This window comes from Barbatula barbatula, assembly GCF_947034865.1.
Source record: "Barbatula barbatula genome assembly, chromosome: 10".
Lineage (NCBI taxonomy): Eukaryota > Metazoa > Chordata > Actinopteri > Cypriniformes > Nemacheilidae > Barbatula > Barbatula barbatula.
The window spans coordinates 24,081,105-24,101,104 of record NC_136773.1 but is presented as its reverse complement, the minus strand read 5'-3'; the positions used below and the strand labels follow the sequence as shown (position 1 = coordinate 24,101,104).

At 40.3% G+C, this 20,000-nt stretch overlaps 1 protein-coding gene across 1 annotated transcript in view; it reads right to left on the bottom strand.

Annotated features, from left to right (window-relative positions):
• celf6 (CUGBP Elav-like family member 6) overlaps positions 1–818 on the bottom strand; it is a gene marked incomplete at its 5' end in the record, with an annotated part of 13,965 nt that extends 13,147 nt beyond the window's left edge. Inside the window, one exon of the mRNA XM_079465350.1 lies at positions 770–818. Within this exon, the coding sequence (XP_079321476.1) occupies positions 770–818 (49 nt within the window). The remainder of the gene's footprint in view (positions 1–769) is intronic.
• Positions 819–20,000: the final 19,182 nt, after the last annotated feature.

Sequence of the window (20,000 nt, the reverse complement as noted above, 5' to 3'; positions counted from 1 at the left end):
TGCGATGTGCTGCAAACCAATCTGTGACAGCTGCAGAGTGGTGAAAAGCAACATTATCGCAAACTATGACAAAAACTTGGGGGTTTCTTACTGGCTCCCCCTGTTGTGCATATGTGACTCCAGTTGTGCCCACTGTCGTTTAGCAATCGTAAAAAACTGTAATACTTTATGTAGTTTTAAATCATTTATTTGAATGAATTTCATGTCTATCCTTGAATCACTTAACTTATCGAGGTTGATATAGGAAATGGAAAGTAAGTAGTAATAAGCCATTAAACGAGTAATTTGTACAGTAATCTAATGACACTGTTCAATATGTCATTTGTAACTAGTAAATCATTACTTTTGAAGAGTAACTTGCCCAACGCACCATGAACGTTTGTTAAGAGTAGTTTGTGAAGTGATACGAGGAGATTTCTGACATACAGATAAACACGAGAGCACACACACACATGCGCTTTCGGTAGCATGTAAGTTCAAAAGAACTGTAGAATACTTTAAAAGACGTAAACAACGCTGGTCCAGAAGAACTTCCTGATTCTGTTTTTAACACTCATATACATTTGACAAGAATACAAACAACAGAACAAGTGAAGCCCGGCAGCCTGGACGCTCCAAACAGATGGAGAGTCAACAGAGGCAAGTGACCTAACTAAACAACCACTCCAGCACACACCTGATCCTGTGTGTGTGAGCAGCCAGACCTGATCTTAGAGCAGTTCACTAAAGTATCTGTGTGTGTGAGGAAAATAAAAAGAAGGTTAATTACCTCCTCGTCCTTCACTGTCGGCCGGTTTCACCTGGATCGGCCGATTCATCTGGAGAAGAGAGAGAGAGAGAGAGAGAGAGAGCTGTTAGAACAGTGTGTGTGTGTGACTCTTCCATCTTTAGAGTCACAAGTACCATATAAACAAAAAGAAACACAGCAGGAAACCTCTCTGTCTCTCTCTCTCTCTCCCTCTCTCTCTCTCTCTCTCTCACTCACACACTTCTGGCATGTTTAATTCATGTGATGTCGTGTGAGATGTCTAGAGAGATCCGCTGGTCTCTGATGCTTTAACAGCATGAAACTAAACATCTGACAGATCAATAAATCAATAAACAATTACTTCAAATAACACATCAAAATGACCTCAACAAAACTGTATTATTGAATTTAATAAATGCTGTGATCAAATTGTATCTTCAGTTTATGTGATCTACGTTGACTACATACAGAAAATAAAAATCTCGGTTATTTCTGTGTTTCTCTCTGAAGATCCCACATATATATGTTCTAGGGGAGATATCTGACAGAGAACGCCTCAATGTATTTATCAAGTCCTACCAAAAACAACACAAAACAAACTTTAGCTTGAACATCCTGTCAATAATTGTAATACTGTACGATTGTTTTGGCCCATGCAAATACTGTACGGAGAGAGTTTGTTGTGTCATTGGTGCAGCTGTGGATGTGAGATGTGTGCCAGCAGTGCTTGGGTCAGTGTTAGACCCCTCCACACCCGTGAGACGTTTTCTTCTTTCTGATTTGTTCAGTCTCCGGGCTACAAACTTGTGTGATTGGTTGTAAAGCTCCTGAGCTCCGGCCCCGTTAAAATCCTCGTAGTCACCGCGGCAACAGGAGTCATTAAGCAGCCCAGGGTACACCGGGAGTTGCTAAGCAACCGGGCAGATCGGGTCGGACCGCTGGTCTACAGGCTCAAGTCTAGCGAATTGGCAAACGCTTTCATTACCTCGCACCGTTATCCACCACGACCAATGAGGTTTGAGGAAAAACTCCAATCATTCACCAGCCCTGAACGACACCCCCCCCCCATCTGTCTCCCACATGACCTCTGTCTGTCCCACTTTAATGTGATGTTTCAGTTGGTTTGGTGTCATCGAGCCCTCGTCCAAAACCAAAATACACAATGTGTGGTTATGTACCGGACACAAAAATCACTTTTTCCAAGACTTGAAAATAAAACTTTACACCAGTCAAACACAATAACGTAACACTACTGAAATGATTGAGCTCTATAATGAACCTTCTCATGCACAAAGTACTGAAAAATCTTATATAATCTTTGAATATATAATATACCTCTAATCTTAATGATTCATTCGAGGACAATGAGTTATTTAAATGTATCGGGTACATTAGGTACTGTATTAGGTTCATTATTTTGTGTCTCTCACTCCAGTCAACAGTGTGACTGATATCGGCCATTGATCTGCAGCGTTACCTCAACAGGTCACCCGGCAGAGAGACGCCTGGCTGCTCTATAACACTCAGAACGGATGGGAGAAAAGATCCCGGCGGGGAGCGTACAGACTGCACACTATATCAACCTCAAGAGTAATTTCTCAGGGAGAGAACGAGACAACGACAGACACCCTGACGAGACACAGATGTTTAAGAAACTGTAAGAAACGACTGACGCTCAGGACACGCAGATATTACACAGAGACGAGAGAGCTCTTGACTTACACCTGTTACAGTTTTTTACGATTGCTAAACACCAGTGAGCACAACTGGAGCTACATGTGCAAAACTCTAACTACAGTCTGCACAGCAGCAGTTCATGTGGACCAAACTCTAGTTCGGTTTTCATTGCTTGAAAACAGTTTTCAAAACTCTACACACTTATCCCACAACTTTAACCACAACCTGCACAACACTGTGGATTTACAGCACTTTGTTCAAATGCTAACACACTGCTGTCAAAACTGTGAACCACACATTCAAAACAGAATAGATTTCAGCCTTGTGCCTTTCAAACACTGCTGATTGCAATTTCAGCTGAAAGGCTAAGCAGGTGTCTTGTTTTAGACTTGTTAGTGAACACACACACACACACATATATATATATATAAGTAGAGCTCAGAAAGACACATTTTGGAAATGGAACGAGGAAGACGGGTTCGTGGTGGGAGAAGGGTGGCAGGGAGAGGGCAGATGCGTGGAGGAAGACATAAATATTGGTACTTGAGACACAATGAGCTCAACATGTAACTCATTCACTAACCCCCTGAACCAATTCTGCTAAACTACAAGCACAATTCCTGCTTTACACTCACATTGTCACAGATCTCAGATATAAAACACACTTTTTTCAAAACACTACACACAATTCTCTGCATTTGGCACAATTTTCGGGCAGAAAAATCTCTTGTTTTCACAAGGAACACACTGCCATTCAAATATGAACACTGACTCCTCACATGTGTAAACACCTGTAACAAACGCCTAAACCCCTTCTCCAAGCTATAGAAGACACATGTGGAGATATAACAGCTGATGCTTTTCATGACTGGACTGAGAAACATTGCTTGTGATGTGGATGAGGTGCTGTGGTCAGACCCAAACCCAAGAGAAGATGCAGCACAGTTTTTACCTGTAACTGTATACAGTCAATTCTTCTGTTGTTTTGTATGTTCACCACTGTAGGTGCAACTTTGTCTTAGTTGGGATGTAAGTGTACATTGTTTTTGTTGGAAAAATAAAATATATTTGTTATCGTGTATTTGTGTGTTCTGACTATAAAATCTATTTTATATATATATTTATATACTGCAAATATTTTACAACACACTTATATATGTACTGTCTGTAGTAAGTGTAACACTGAACCATATAAAGAGCAAAGTCATTATGATGAATGGAGAAGTGTTTTATAAAGAGCACATCAGTGTTCAACTGGTTCTTATAAATGTTTATTCATATGATGGTTTGTATGTGTCATTTGAAAACAAAATACCATTTTGAGAAGAAAGAACATTGTTTTGAATGTGAAGTTTCATTTTGAAGGAGAATTGAGGGGTTTTGCCCTTTGTGTTTGTGTTTTTGATTTGTGTTTAGAGTTCTGAGAGTATGAGGCTTTCAGAAAATGTGTGTAAACAATTGAGAAAAACTGTATTTCAGATGAAATGAGGGCTTCACTTATAGGCCCTGTCATGAATCATGGTCTCTCATTGAGAAAGGAAGGGTTGAGGGTGAAACATAATCTGCAAAGATCCACAGTGGCTTCTGTAATGCCAATTTTCCATCATACAAACCATCATTCCATCATGAGAGTTACATCCTTACAGTAAATGAAAACATTACAGGAATTTATTTTGTATTGCAATTATAGAATATTTACACAGATGTATATGACAGTAAGTTTGACTGTACAATATATTTTTACAACAGGACCCAAAGGCCGGCCCCAACAGGAGGAAGAGGAAAAATATGACTTTGTATAAAGTCACTGAAATAGTTGAAACTGTAAAGATGAAAAGTTAGTATTTTCTGTATTGGTGTTTTTCCTCTCTGTGTGTTGTGAGTGACAGTGTGTGTTATCTCAGTGAGGGTTGTGGATTGTGTTTGGATGCACTGAGTCTGTTTTGAGCCGTGTGTTAAGAGTTGTGTTGATCTGAATGAGTTTTGCAGGTGATGTGAACAGTTTAGCTCAGGTGACTGTTGCTAGTGCAGACTGTAGTTAGAGTTTTGCACATGTAGCTGCAGTTGTGCTCACAGGCGTTTAGCAATCAAAAAAAACTGTAATATAGAAATAGACAAAGACGGTTTCATACGACTGGTTATAATCTTAAAATAAAAAATATATTTAATTTCTATTAATATTAAAACCAATCAAGAGGTATTGATTCTTTGCGCAGATCTAGCGGAAGTTAAGTTTGGGCTGCATAACGTTTCTTTATGTTGTTGCCACTGAAACCCTTGCAGGTGCAGATCTGAGCTCATACCACACAAGTCCTCAACATCCCTTCAGATACTCTCATAGACGCACACACACTCTCTTACACACACACACGCACGCACGCACGCACGCACGCACGCACGCACACACTCAAGCACTCTCGTAAACGCACACACTCTCTCTCTCTCTCTCACACACACGCACGCACGCACGCACACACACAAGCACTCTCATAAACGCACACACTCTCTCTCTCTCTCTCACACACACGCACGCACGCACACACACACACACGCACACACACACACACACACACACACACACACTCAAGCGCTCTCATAAACGCACAGACTCTCTCTCTCACACACAAACACACACACACACACACACACACACACACACAAACACTCACACACATACACACTCAAGCACTGTCATAAACGCACAGACTCTCTCTCTCGCACTTCAAGTGATAAAGAAAGAGAGAAAAAGGCATATGTTTAGGAAGCTGAGTGAGGCGGCCAAACATGTAGTTCTTATGTAAATTTATGCTAATTTACACAAGCATTGTGATGACAGCGCCGTAGGCTGAGATGATTGGCAGTTACAGGTCTGAGCGGACGAGGAAACGTGCATCAGCTGCAGCTGTGAAACATGCGATGATGAAACCTCGACCATCAGCACCTGCAGAACTGAGACAAACGTGCAACACAACCAAGAACGCTCCGCTTACAGCAGAAGAGTCTGGTGCGATGAATGAAAGATCAATGCATTTCATTTTCTAACATGCTGATCACAGTTGCTTCATACTGAACTAACAGAAACTCATGAAACTTTTTTGAGTTCTGTTGATCAGATTCTGCTGCTGGATGTCTTGCAGCCTTTGAACCTAGACGAAACAGAATCGCTAAACATCACAGACAAAGACAAGCTACATAATATATATGAAATACATCCATATTTAACACGAGGGTAAATTATGTATATGTTAACTCTATTATTAAAGAAACGCAGTTTGTCTCTCTGAAACGACAGATAAACTCTTGTGATGTCATTTGACAATTACATTTGATCTAAAGCATCATCACTCTCCCCAACAAATGTGCACAATTCTCTTTCAAATAAAATCTATATTTTGATAAATGTAAATGAAGCCACAGTGTGTGTGTGTGTGTGTGTGTGTGTGTGTGTGTGTGTGTGTGTGTGTGTGTGTTTTACACCAGTTGTATCTGTGTCGTTTCCTCTTTCTGTCAGTGTTGTACATCTGTACGTGCATTTAGCACTAAATCAAATCCACTATCACACACACACACAGAATGAATAAAACATGTCGAGGTCAGTGAGGCGAGTGATGAAATGAGCTGTTACAACACTATCTGAGTAAAGAGATAAACGTGTGTGTGGTGTGTGGTGTACAGCAGCTGTGTGTTTGTTTGTCGGTCAGTCTGATTATTGTGTCTGATGTTCACGAGACTAAACACAGAATCACTCAAGACCGTATCTTCACATAAGCACCCGATCAAACCTCCTTTTCAATCTGACTCTCATTGGTTAATAACACATCATGTCAACTGCACATCGTTTCCTATTAGATACACAGTTTTATAGCAGCACCAATAATGAATCAAGATCAATTTCATTGTCAATGAATGAACTATTCTATTAAAAAATAATACATTTCATTGGTCCAAATGAAAAGTGACATCACAACCTCTGCGGTCCAATCACAGACATGCAGGTATAAAGAAAAGAATGCGTCTCATTCAATCATCACTTTATCAGTCATAGCATTCAGAATATAATAAATCATTACAGGTTAAATGAGGTGAAACCTCAAAAAGATCAATAAATAGACAGGAAACTGTGTGCGTGTGTGTCAGGATAATGTGTATGTTCTTTAGTGAATATCAACAAATATATAGCCACGGAAAGAATGAAGAAACCATTCCCAATACTAATGTGTTTGATATTTGTAGATGTATGTGGTAATTTCATTCCAGTGTCTGTTGAATTTCATCAAAATCAAATCAAATAGCAATGTGAAAGACTGACAGCGTGACAAGACACATGAAAACTGAAAGAAAAATCCAGATTATCACATCCTATACACATGTTTTCTTTGCAGTATTTGAGGTCTGAAAAAATACAGAGCATCTTTTCTGTTATTTTCACCTGTTTCTCCAGTTTTCATTTTCTGAAAATACATGCAAATACACACACACAATACCAATAATTCGTCAAATAAATACAAGCGGCTTTATAGGCCCCATTTTTGTTAGTAAACAATGTGACGAAGTATATGTGGAGGCAGAAAGATTCCTATTTTTATGAAAATGACTGGAGATAATCTGATTTGATTATAATATGTAAAGTCAGTCACAGCCCTGAACGGAGACAGTTGTGACAAAGTCAACTTTAATAGAAGGAACCAGATTAGCCGACCAATTGCTCACTCAATGGAGGGACGAACTGTCAGGATTACTGACATCCACACATACCATATGGAGAAAGAAGCCAAGCGTGTACAGTCAAGACAAACTAAGAGAGAATGAATTTACATCTTTAGATGCATTCATGTACTAACAGTGGCACACTTTAGCAAACGCAGCTTGGACACACACCTGGCACTCAAAAACACAGCACGATGATATTTTAAAGATTTAAAATCTAAGGTGATTCTTTCCAGCAGAGATGAGTTTGGACCCGCGGTACTGAAGCTTTCAGCGGAGATACTCATAGAGATCTAAGGAGATTCTCTCCAGCAGAGATGAGTTTGGACCCGCGGTACTGAAGCTTTCAGCGGAGATACTCATAGAGATCTAAGGAGATTCTTTCCAGAAATCAAGGAATAGTTTTGCATATTATATTGCGTTTCTGTCAATAGATCCTAGAATCCCGTATTGTTCCTCTAAACTCCTTATGTAACCGATTCTGTGCTGCTTTGTATTGGCCACCTTCAGGTTTCCCCTTGTTTTGCCTTCTGCTAATGCTGTGACTTAATCATTGCGTCGGCTCAGAAGGGGTCTATAAAGTGTGTTTGCACAAAAACTTGTTTTTGATGACACATCCATAGTATTTTATAAAAGCAAAACAAACATTTAAAACTGTAAATGTTTAAAATATTACAGCACATTAAGTACATGTGGAGATCCTGATACGGTAGAAACGATTCTACATCATGGATATATTCTTGAAATCATGAGTTTAAAGAAGTAGCGGAGAGTGAGTTTGTTTTTGCATTACAGATGTGACTGTGTGTGTGTGTGTGTGTGTGTGTGTGTGTGTGAAGTGCTAGAGAAGTATTACAGCAGATTACATCAGCAACTGCCTTACAACAGCCCCACACTTCTGCCCGACAACCACATTCACATCCCCGCCCGACAACCACATCCCTGCCCAACAACAGCCCCATACTCCTGCCCGACAACCACATCCCCGCCCGACAACCACATCTCCGCCCGACAACAGCCCCATATTCCTGCCCGACAACCACAACCACATCCACATCCCCGCCCGACAGCAGCCCCATACTACTGCCCGACTATCGCCCGACAACCACATCCCCTTCTGACAACAGCTCCATATTCCTGCCCTAACACCACCCGACAACCGCATCCACATCCCGCCCGACAACTGCATCCACATCCCCGCCCGACAACCGCATCGACATCCCCACCCGACAAACGCATCTACAGCCCCGCCCATCAACAGCCCCATACTCCTGCCCGACAACCGCATCCACATCCCCGCCCATCAACAGCCCCATACTCCTGCCCGACAAACGCATCCACATCCCCGCCCATCAACAGCCCCATACTCCTGCCCGACAAACGCATCCACATCCCCGCCCATCAACAGCCCCATACTCCTGCCCGACAACCGCATCCATATCCCCGCCCGACAACAGCCCCATACTCCTGCCCGACTACCGCCCGACAACCACATCCCCGCCCGACAACCACATCTCCGCCCGACAACAGCCCCATATTCCTGCCCGACAACCACAACCACATCCACATCCCCGCCCGACAGCAGCCCCATACTACTGCCCGACTATCGCCCGACAACCACATCCCCTTCTGACAACAGCTCCATATTCCTGCCCTAACACCACCCGACAACCGCATCCACATCCCGCCCGACAACTGCATCCACATCCCCGCCCGACAACCGCATCGACATCCCCACCCGACAAACGCATCTACAGCCCCGCCCATCAACAGCCCCATACTCCTGCCCGACAACCGCATCCACATCCCCGCCCATCAACAGCCCCATACTCCTGCCCGACAAACGCATCCACATCCCCGCCCATCAACAGCCCCATACTCCTGCCCGACAAACGCATCCACATCCCCGCCCATCAACAGCCCCATACTCCTGCCCGACAACCGCATCCATATCCCCGCCCGACAACAGCCCCATACTCCTGCCCGACCACCGCCCAACAACCACATCCCCGCCCGACAGCAGCCCCATACTACTGCCCGACTACCGCCCGACAACCACATCCCCTTCTGACAAAAGCTCCATATTCCTGCCCTAACACCACCCGACAACCGCATCCACATCCCCACCCGACAACCGCATTCACATCCCCGCCCGACAACATCCCCATACTCCTGCCCCACCACCACCCGACAACCACATCATCGCCCGACAGCCCACACTACAACAACCCTACAGACACATTTCACTATAAATGAGCAATTGCAATAGTGATGGTTGACTGGCTAAAGGTTTGGTAGTTTTATTAGTGAAAGTTATTATCAAGTGTTACTAAAAACCAGACAAATGTACCCTGATAATGATGGGTTATGATCAGAAAATAAACACAGCAGACCTGCATGGCACACAGATTCAGCCGAGCTCAAGCACACCAATGCAGACACACATTAGAGAGAGAGAACATCGCCTGTCTCAATCCAAACACACAGACAAATAATCTTGTGTTTTCTCTCATCCTGAGCTTTCTGAAGCGTGCCAGTTGCATTAGGATTAAGGATGAGCCACAAACAAAGAGCAGAAAGAATAAATCAGACACAGATGAGAGGACATATTTTACCCTGACACCTCGTGTAAGTTTATAGAGCAGGTGTGACAGACACTGACGCCACGCCACAAACATGATAGAACACTATCTAGGGCACATTGAATCATCAAGGTTGAGATAAATGACGGCATGCTTCATTTCAGACACTCCATTAGCTTTGACCTGAACAATCGAATACAGACCATCAGGCATTTTCGCTACAAAATAAGAAATAGTATGATACCGTGATTCTCCATGGTCTTAGATGACAGCATCAAGATGAGTGAAATACTTGTAAAACCATCAAAGTGTCTCACCTAAATTTCCCCTTAAAATCAATACAAATTTAAAACATTTCTTTAACAACAATTTAAACCCACTGCTCACAGTGGGTGTAGATTTAATGACAAATATATTAAATATATCCCCCAAAATAATGAACTAATTATATAATAATTCTAAATCTGTGTGGTCCAGTTTCACAGACTTAAGCCAGGACTAACCCTTGGATAAAGTGGGATATTTAAGTTGCTTTTGTAAAAATGTAAAGAAACATTACTGGTGTGCATCTCGAGACAAAACAATGGCACTGACATATTTTAAGATATTTTAGTGCAAGTTATTTTCAATTAAAACAGCTCAAACATTCAAGTGCAAAATAATTCATTTTAATGTCCCTTTTGAACCAAAGTTTTTTATTATTGCTCCCCGTAAGTCTTTGTAAGTCGCTTTGGATAAAAGCATCTGCTAAATGTAAATGTAAAATAGCCTAATAATTTGAAATCAAGAGAATATTATTTTATTTCTATGTGTATTTTTCAAGCTAAATGCCTTATTGCACTTCATTGGAAAAAGCTAGAGGCACTGAGAATACAGTGGATGTATAAAGAGAGGCACTTAATATGTCAATGGAGAAAATAATGAATTTTATCAAAGGAAATATATAAAGCTTTTGAAGATGCTTGGAACCCCTTTTAATCTTTTATTGAAAATGAGAATGAAGAGATATTCAATGGGATAATGGAAGTTATGTAAGAAAATTGTCTCTTGTATTAAAAGGCCTATAACGTATGTGGTTTATATGTATTTAATTTATATGTATTATTATTATTAATTATTTTTTGTCTGTTTTCTTTTTCTTTTTTGGGTTGTTTGATGATTTAAATTATGTGAATATTATTTGTTATAATTTGTGAAGTTATATGTGGTTAAAGAAAAGCAATAAACAGCTCAAACATTCATTTAAGTTTGGGACTAGCCTTAAGCCTTGTCTGTGAAACCGAGGACTAATCTTCTGGTTATTTCGATGACTGTAACTGAGGTGTTGTGACACATGACACATTAAAACACACTACACACACATTTCCACGGCTCCATGGGTGGGTGTGTGCTAAAGTTCACAGTTTGTGTCGATGGATTTACAACGGTTCTCACTAATTAACCGTACCATCTAAAAATAAACAGTACGTCTGAGAAACGGTGCGAAACCACACAGGCATCGCTACACGTTAAAGCTAAAGATGACACGGACTGAGTCGAGAAAAACTGAAGACGTTAATCAGGAGAAGATCACAAACACACATACAAAGTGAGAAATAAAGAGGAAGGCCAGCAAAACTATTCAAGTATTCTTATTATTAAAATATAATGCAACGAGACTACAAAAGAAAACTACATCTGTGACTTTCATTAATAAGACGATGTTAATATAACTAATGATGTATGTTAGACAAACAATAAATAATAATTCGTCAAATTAATATTAGTAATTCTTCTTTTATTGTATTACTTCTCCTACACTATTCTTTCAGTATACAGTATACAAAGCTAAGGATTTTTTATACTACATACAACCATACATTCATTCAGATTAAGAAAATTCTGATAACTAAATAAATAAAATAATGTTTTGGATATTAATGAGTGTTAGAATATAGTTGTCTCCTTAAAATAACCAGGCTTCCAGAAAAAGTTCTGACTTTTGTTTTATTGCGAACCGAATCTTTATCTATAAAAATTGAAAATCCATTGGGGATAAGGAGGGGAAAATGCAGTCATCTTCCAATTCAAAAGGAGAAGTCACGTGGCCAGTAAATTTGCAAAGGCTATAGAATAAGACTTAACAAGAACTTCACAGCAGACAGCAGTGTCTCATTGAGATTCTACAAATAGTACATCTGAGACAGACATTTCAGCAGTTTTTCTTCCTGTCAGCTCCATTTGCTTACACTTTTACATTAAGAACGTCTATATGGAGAGATTTATAATTGTAATGGATGTCGCTCTCTTTCAATTCAATTTTAAGGTACTTTATTGGCATGACTGCGTTCTTACAATACTGCCAAAGGATTGAACATGCAACAAAAGACATGAAATAAAATAAGGTGCTAAGTAAAAGATAAAATATAGAATGAAATATAAAATAAAGCATATTTAAATAAACAAATGTTATTTATTCACTCTCTCTGGTGAACAGCAGCAGTATTTATTTTCCGGGTCTTACATACATGACACTCACTCTGAAGAAGGCAAAATAGAGTTTAGGGATTTAACAGACAAACTCATTTTCCTATCGCTCACCTGTCGTTCAGCAAAGAGGTGACGAGTAATTCAGCTGTTCGCCCTGTAGAGAGGCTCAAGGTGCCTGTGATCGAGAATATGACCGATCTGTTTATATGCTCAGAGACTTTCAGTCGGTCTTACTTCCCCTCCGCTCAACAGAACCCAAAGCAGACAAATACTGTACAGAGACGTACTACACTATTGTGTTACTCTTATTATTCACTGACTCTTCTCTTAGAAAGATTACACACATGTATGCACGCTAGTAAAGAGAGAGAGACCAGCAGACACTGAAGAGTGAGAGACACACACACACACACACACACACACACCCGAAGACACTTCCAAAGTTCAACGGCAGGAAACAGAAAGTAGTGTAGAAGAGAAAAAGCAGCCAATTAGCAGAAAGCAGCAGGTGTTGATCGCCCGGCAGGAGGGGACGGGTGGTGCTCAAGCTTCTTCAAGAGCACAGGAGTTACTATAGCAACTGCCTGCACAGTCCGTCTCCACGGAAACGGAAATGTCACAGCTCAAACAGGAGAGTAAGTGAGATTACAGGTAGATGGATGTATGAGGTGTTATCAGAGAAACGTGACTGTCCTTTCATCACTCAGACGCAGTATAATCTCATTAATCTACCAACATCCTCTCTCTCTCTCTCTCTCTCTCTCATTTTATATGATAGCCATCATATAAGATATTACTTCATGTGAATTCCTTACATCCTATCTTTCCAAATGTTCTGCCAAAGGAAATGGTCATGTGACTTTTTTATACGACAAAATCACCTGAAACAACACGTGAGAACTTTTTTGAGAAACATGGGAGTTTTTGTGAAATTGACGTGTTTCCATTGGGGGTATCTTCAATGCGCTAATTCAATTTGCGCATTTTGAAGGGTAATGGAAACCTGCCTTCTCTCTCTCTCTCTCTCTCACTCTCTCTCTCTCTCTCTCTCTCTCTCTATCTATCTATCTATCTCCTCTCTAAAATTAAATTTTCAATGTAAGTGTGATTTATGGGCATGACAAATTGTACATTTGTATTGGCAAAGCATTTGCAGCTTGGCTGCGTACAAATAGTGCAAGTATGTAAACAAATGTAAAGAAGGATAATTATAGTAATAACATAAAATAAAGTGTGATGTATTAGTGTAACTAAAAGTGGTTTTTAATATATGTGAATACTGTATATATATTACATTAACATTTAACCATTTGGCAGACGCTTTTATCCAAAGTGACTTTCATTGCATTCTCCTATACATTTGTTTCTAAGTATGTGCAATCCCCTGAGATCAAACCCACGGCCTCGGCATTGTTAACGCCTGCTCTTACCACTGAGCTACAGGAAAGATCAAAGTATATAAAACAGAAATAGAGTATAGTTAAAAAAAAGTTTACAAAAGCAAAATATACATTTACATTTTTTCTCGATTGTTTACACACAAATATTGGTACTTGAGACACAATGAGCTCAACATGTAACTCATACACCAACCCCCTGAACCAATTCTGCTAAACTACAAGCACAATTCCTGCTTTACACTCACATTGCAGATCTAAAACACACTTTTTTCAAAACACTACACACAATTCTCTGCATTTGGCACAATTTTCGGGCAGAAAAATCTCTTGTTTTCACAAGGAACACACTGCCATTCAAATATGAACACTGACTCATCACATGTGTAAACACCTGTAACAAACGCCTATACACCTTCTCCAAGCTATAGAAGACACATGTGGAGATATAACAGCTGATGCTTTTCATGACTGGACTGAGAAACATTGCTTGTGATGTGGATGAGGTGCTGTGGCCAGACCCAAGAGAAGATGCATCATAGTTTTTTACTGTAACTGTATACAGTCAATTCTTCTGTTGTTTTGTATGTACACCACTGTTTGTGCTACTTTGTGTTGGTTGGGATGTAAGTGTAACACTGAACCATATAAAGAGCAAAGTCATTATGATGAACGGAGAATTTATATATTTATAAAGAGCACATCAGTGTTCAACTGGTTCTTATAAATGTTTATTCATATGATGGTTTGTGTGTGTCATTTGAAAACAAAATACCATTTTGAGAAGAAAGAATTAGTGGAATCAATTATTATATGATAACTATAATGTTATGTGCATACAGTTTATTGGAAAGATTCATTGTTTTCTCTCTTAAAACTCGGCTTAAATAAATGAAATTTTACTCAGAGACATGTTTGGCTTGATGAAAAATGTTTCGTTCAGTGGTCACAAATTCAAAGTCTTTTGATAATTTTTTTCTACTTCCCAGAATAGTTGTTTTTATTGTCTATACCAAAAATCTTTAATTTAAACACTTGAAAATCATGATCATGTTGTTTCATGATGACCTCGTATAGATTTGGTCTCATATATAAAGTTTATAGCCGGTGTAAGCAGTCTCTGTTATCTATCTCACTTCTCTCTCTCTCTCTCTCTCTCTCTCTCTCTCTCTCTCTGATGTCATTAGTGGCTTGTGCCCGGCAGAAACTCATTAACCCAAATGACTCCAGATTGCTCATTTATTATGGCTGTATTTCTAAGCACAATCATCCGCAGGGCTGCAAACAATCAGACACGTTCACAGCAGACAAATATTGGTTATTTGTCACAGCAGCTGTCGACTGATCTCCAACACAAGACACTCTTGATTTAAATGTGATTTTTCTTACTAATTTCACCCGTCTGCCGTCAACGATGTATAAAAAACAACCTGTTGTGATGAAAGTGAAGAGACAACAGGCTGAGGTGCATGAGTCGTTGTCTTCATCATCTGTGTGACTAAACCAGCATCACTCGTTCTGATCAACACACAGACTCATTGAGAATGACAAGAGAACAACATCTCTACATGTGTCAGGAATAAAGCGATGTATCTTACTGTTTATTTAACAAAAGTGATATTTATATATCACATAAAGACAAACACGAAATCATTTACACAGACAGACATACACCTACGCAGACGTTGAGGTGTGTGTGTGTTACAGTGAATGAGCCGGCAGTTGACAGACACTGATGTGTTTCTCAGGAGAAATCGGAGAGCTGCAGGAATAACACGAATATCTCACCAGCTCTGTGCATGTCTCTGTCTCTCTCTCTCTCTCTCTCTCTCTCTCTCTCTCTCTCTGAGTATTATGGTCTGTTTCTGTATGTGAGGTGTAACAGGCGTCAAGAGACCGTTTGATCATTAAAACGCTTCATTAGTCTCTTAATATGCGAGGGAGTTTCAGCCAAAGGCTTCAACGCGTCTCCTGATACAAGTGTGTTAGAGCTGCTCAAATCCACATGATCATATACTGTATGTCCTTCATACACACACCCCATAACACTATAACCTACTGATTCAACACATTGTTCACTTTACAAACTTTACAAAGAGTTTATATTCAGATATCTGACCCAGGTGTCTTAGCAAATTATAGAACCAAGAGTCTACCTAATAATAAATCTTGATGTCATTGGTGAGCGGGTTCTGATGATGTCATCCCTGCCCTATGAGATTCAAAAGCTTGAAACATTCACATTCTGTCCTGTTGTCTGCACTGCTCATAGCTGATCTAAAACTCAGACACTGAACCCTGCTAAATCTAATCTAAAAATCTAACTACGCAGAACTACAATTTTATTTTATAAAGTTCAACCAGATCAAGAAAATATAAAAAAACAAGAGTCATGTACTCAAATCTTGCGCTCTAGACAGTAGTGTTTGTGCACGCGTGTGTGTGTGAATGCGTGTGTGCGTGCGCTCTTATTTCATTGAGTTATTCTGCTGTGTTCCTCGAAAAGAAAATGAAAACATCTCTTCCACAAATCTCTGTCACTGCATGAGCAGAATTCATTTTGTTTTATAAGGTAATATAATATTCTCTCTCTCTCTCTCTCTGGTGTCTGTGTTCATGAGGATATTAAAGCTTGAGGTACACTGAGCTTTGTTCTGATTCACGGGATGTTTCATCTATAATAATAAGCAACGTACACAGCAATTACTAGCCGTTTCCATGGATACCAGACGAGGCCTCGCTTCAACTAATCAAATAACACAGAGAATCAGACATTAACACAAACACCAATTGAGTTCTTTAGCACAAAACACGAGCTGCATGAGAATGAACGTGTTAAGCATTATATCTGTAATGTCTCGAAAGCAGTGAAACACGTTATTCAACGAGGAAATGTTATGATCTATGATATTCTGCTTTTATTTGCTAGTATTTCTTTAACATTCATGACTGTACACTGAATGAGTGTTTAACATGAACCCAGGGTTCTCAAGTTTTATCAAAATCTTGGAGTGAGATCGCATGCGGTTAGGGGAGGAGCCCTAATGGAGCCCCGCCCCCCCAATTTTACCCATTGTTCATAGTTTACCAGCACAAATTGAAATTATAACAATTGGTAAATCTGAAAAATGACAGAGCAATTCATCACATCACATCTTTAATTTCATTACAAATATACAAACAATACAAAAATATAACAAATTGGTCCAAACAGTTTTGACCACTCATTTTTGAATGTACACATATAAATGTCCTGTCCACTGACTTTTCCACTATCTCCTGTGCGCTCTCTTCCACTGTCTATTCTACCGTCTCACTTGCTGTCTTCTCCACCGTCTCTGCCACCACATCTTCCACTGTCTCCTCCTCTAATCTGGCAACCTTTTTAGGGGATAGGGTTAGGGACAGAATTGCTTGTGTCTCACGGCCAACGCGTGAGACTTGAGAACCCTGTGAACCTCACTGAGCGGACTCAGAACATCAGACGAGAAAGCCGGGATGTCATTATGAAGAAATTATGGCTGATGCATTTGGCAAACGCTTATAGTGAATTCAATCTATGTTCAATCTCATAAAGCCAAGCAACACTGAGAGCAAATGATCTTTTGAACACGACAGCGTTGTGATCTCAGAGGTTTACACACACGTGTGCTCTCCTCCGTGCTTTTCTCGACGCTCGTGTTTATTCTGCACTCCTGAGAACAATAAAACAAACATCTCCATCTGCTCTCCTGCCGTCCTGCTGAGAGAGTCTGACCGTTACAGTCTGTCTCTAAAACACACGTTTAGATGACTCCCTCACGCTGTGCACGCCTCACCACCTTCACTACTCTTTATGTGAACAAACACCAGACGAGAGAGAATACACACGCTGTTTGGAGATGACGTACACTTCTCTAATAGGTTGTAGTAGTCGATGCTTTTGGACAACAGGGGATCACGTGATCCTTAAAGGGATAGTTCACCCAAGAATTCTGTCATCATTTACTCACTCAAGTGTGTTTGTTCAGTTGAACACAAAGATATTTGGGAGAATGTTAGCAATATTCAGTCCTGGGACATCATCCACTAACATAGTAGAAAAACAATATTTTATATGTTTTTGTTCTGTTGACCACAAAATTAGATATTTTGAAGAAAACAAAGAGCTCTGGGGCACCTTTGACTACCATTTCATTTTTCTACGATGGTACTGAGTGATGTCACTGATGAAACTTGCTAACATTCTTCCAAATATCTTTATTCCATTCATCAGAACAAAGACATTTAAACAGGTTTTAAACAACCCGAGGGTTGGTAAATGATGACAGAATTTTTTGGGTGAACTGTCCCTTCAATATGCTCCATCTAAAATTCCTCCTGCCAAAATGATTTTATTACACTGTGATCTGAAGGAACCACATGACCGGTAAAGCGAGCGGTCACACCTATAAGTCTGCCCATGTGTGTGTGTGTGTGTGTTTACGCAGGCGTTTGCTGCGGACAGATGCTGTCTGACCCGGAGAGACAGAGTCGTCGCTCAGAGGCAGATTTCTCCTGGTCCAGGTCTCATTAAGGATCCATTAGTGAGACAGCTCATTAAAACACATGTGTTGAGAGCTGATAGCAGCGGATGGGACGGTGAGAGCTGATTGGATTGAATCATTTTATAAATGTGAATTTACAGGCCTGTCTGCTGCTGGAACCTTAAAACAGACATTGATTGCCTCTCTCTGTCTGTCTGTACCTGCTTTGACTTCCTGTAATGAATTTTTCCCACAATGCAATGCCTCAACTGAGAGAAGTGTGTCTTCTTTCATTTTCAGATTGATGGATGCTGCTAAAAAGTCAAATCAGTGCTAGGCAAACAGAGAATGATCTCAATGGGAACTCAAACATCCAACTTTTCCAAAATCAAAGCAACTCCAAGAAGTATGATTTACAAATCTGCAAGAATGTGTTCTTGTATTCTTTGTTCTGTCTGAATTTTTCTCCTCTCGCCCTCTTTCTCAAAGAAGATAATTTGACAGCCGTGAAATGGTTGATTGACAGCTCTCTGCATCTGTCTGCCGGTCAGCGGCCTGAGGTGTAATGGGCGAGATGTGATTGGCTGTCAGATTGATGGGCGGACAGATGTGCCTTTGAGAGCCGTCAGAACGGCTGTCACTGCTCAACGTTTGTCCCCCGGATGATTCTGGAACTCTGGGAGATAGAAACGGACCGTTTCTCTTTGGTGAAGGTTGCAGGTCTCTGATTAGTCTCGCAAAGCTCACCAACAGACACGGCTGCAGGACGGACGTTTCACCGGCTGTCTGACTGTGGTTAATGCGGACCGCCGCTCAAATGCCAAAGCTCATGACTGTGGTGACATGCGATCGCTTCACGTTTGACTCTGCTGTCAAAATATGACTTGTGCTCAGACTGAAATAAGATTTTCCCTCCATAGAAAGCATGTGAACGCCCGTCTTCAGAGTTCGAGTCTGATTTTCGATTCGGGCTGATGTGAACTGCGTCCGTCTGCACTGTCGCTATCTTGCTGTGACAGATGAAGAGTTTGGTTCCAAAATAAGATGACGATTTTAACATTTTTCAAAAATCATTCTTTTTTTATTTTGCTGCCAACATGAGACTCGTGTGCCAAACAGATTAATTCAACTCAATCATTTTGATTTCTGAATCACATCACATCTGCTGTAATTCATTTTCTTCTGTCTCTAGACACTGCACTTCTCTCTAGGCGCACATAAAAAAGGAATCAATGGAGACATTTGAAAGCTCTTAAATGATGCTATGATAACCGAAGCACACACAGAAGAGAGGTGATAATGAGATGTTGGACCACAGATCACCAGAGAACCAGAGCCACTGCCTCTGATAACAGACCTCTGATGAAAGACTGACAGACGAACACACACGCCGCTCGAGATTCACAACACAACTGGAATCTCAATGAGATAATGTTCACCAAACTAGCTCTCACAACGCAAAAACATTCAGAGGTCGGCGACAACAGAGACAAAACACAGAAGGATTTTATCAAGCTAATTTCTTGATGACATTCGACCTCAAAACTACAACTAAATAAAAAAGAAAAACGAGGAAAAGCCTATAAAACTAAAATATATGTCACTGTATAATATCTTGGTTTGGTTTTTAAGGCTCATGTGATTTCTCAGTGTGCTGTTTGGTCTCAGGTGGTGGACGTTATTGATGAAACACTACATTTACATTCATGTATTTAAAGCTAAAAGACAGATAAATAAAGTGTGTGAATACTGAGAGCTGTTACAGACACTCCAGCTGGACTTTTATTGGGTTATCTAGATTATCCTCTCTCAACCATTTTATTCATCTCCAAAATACCTCTCTCTCTCTCTCTCTCTGTCATGAAGTTATTTTCATTAAAGTATCAACCTCACAAATCAACTTTCCTTATATCAG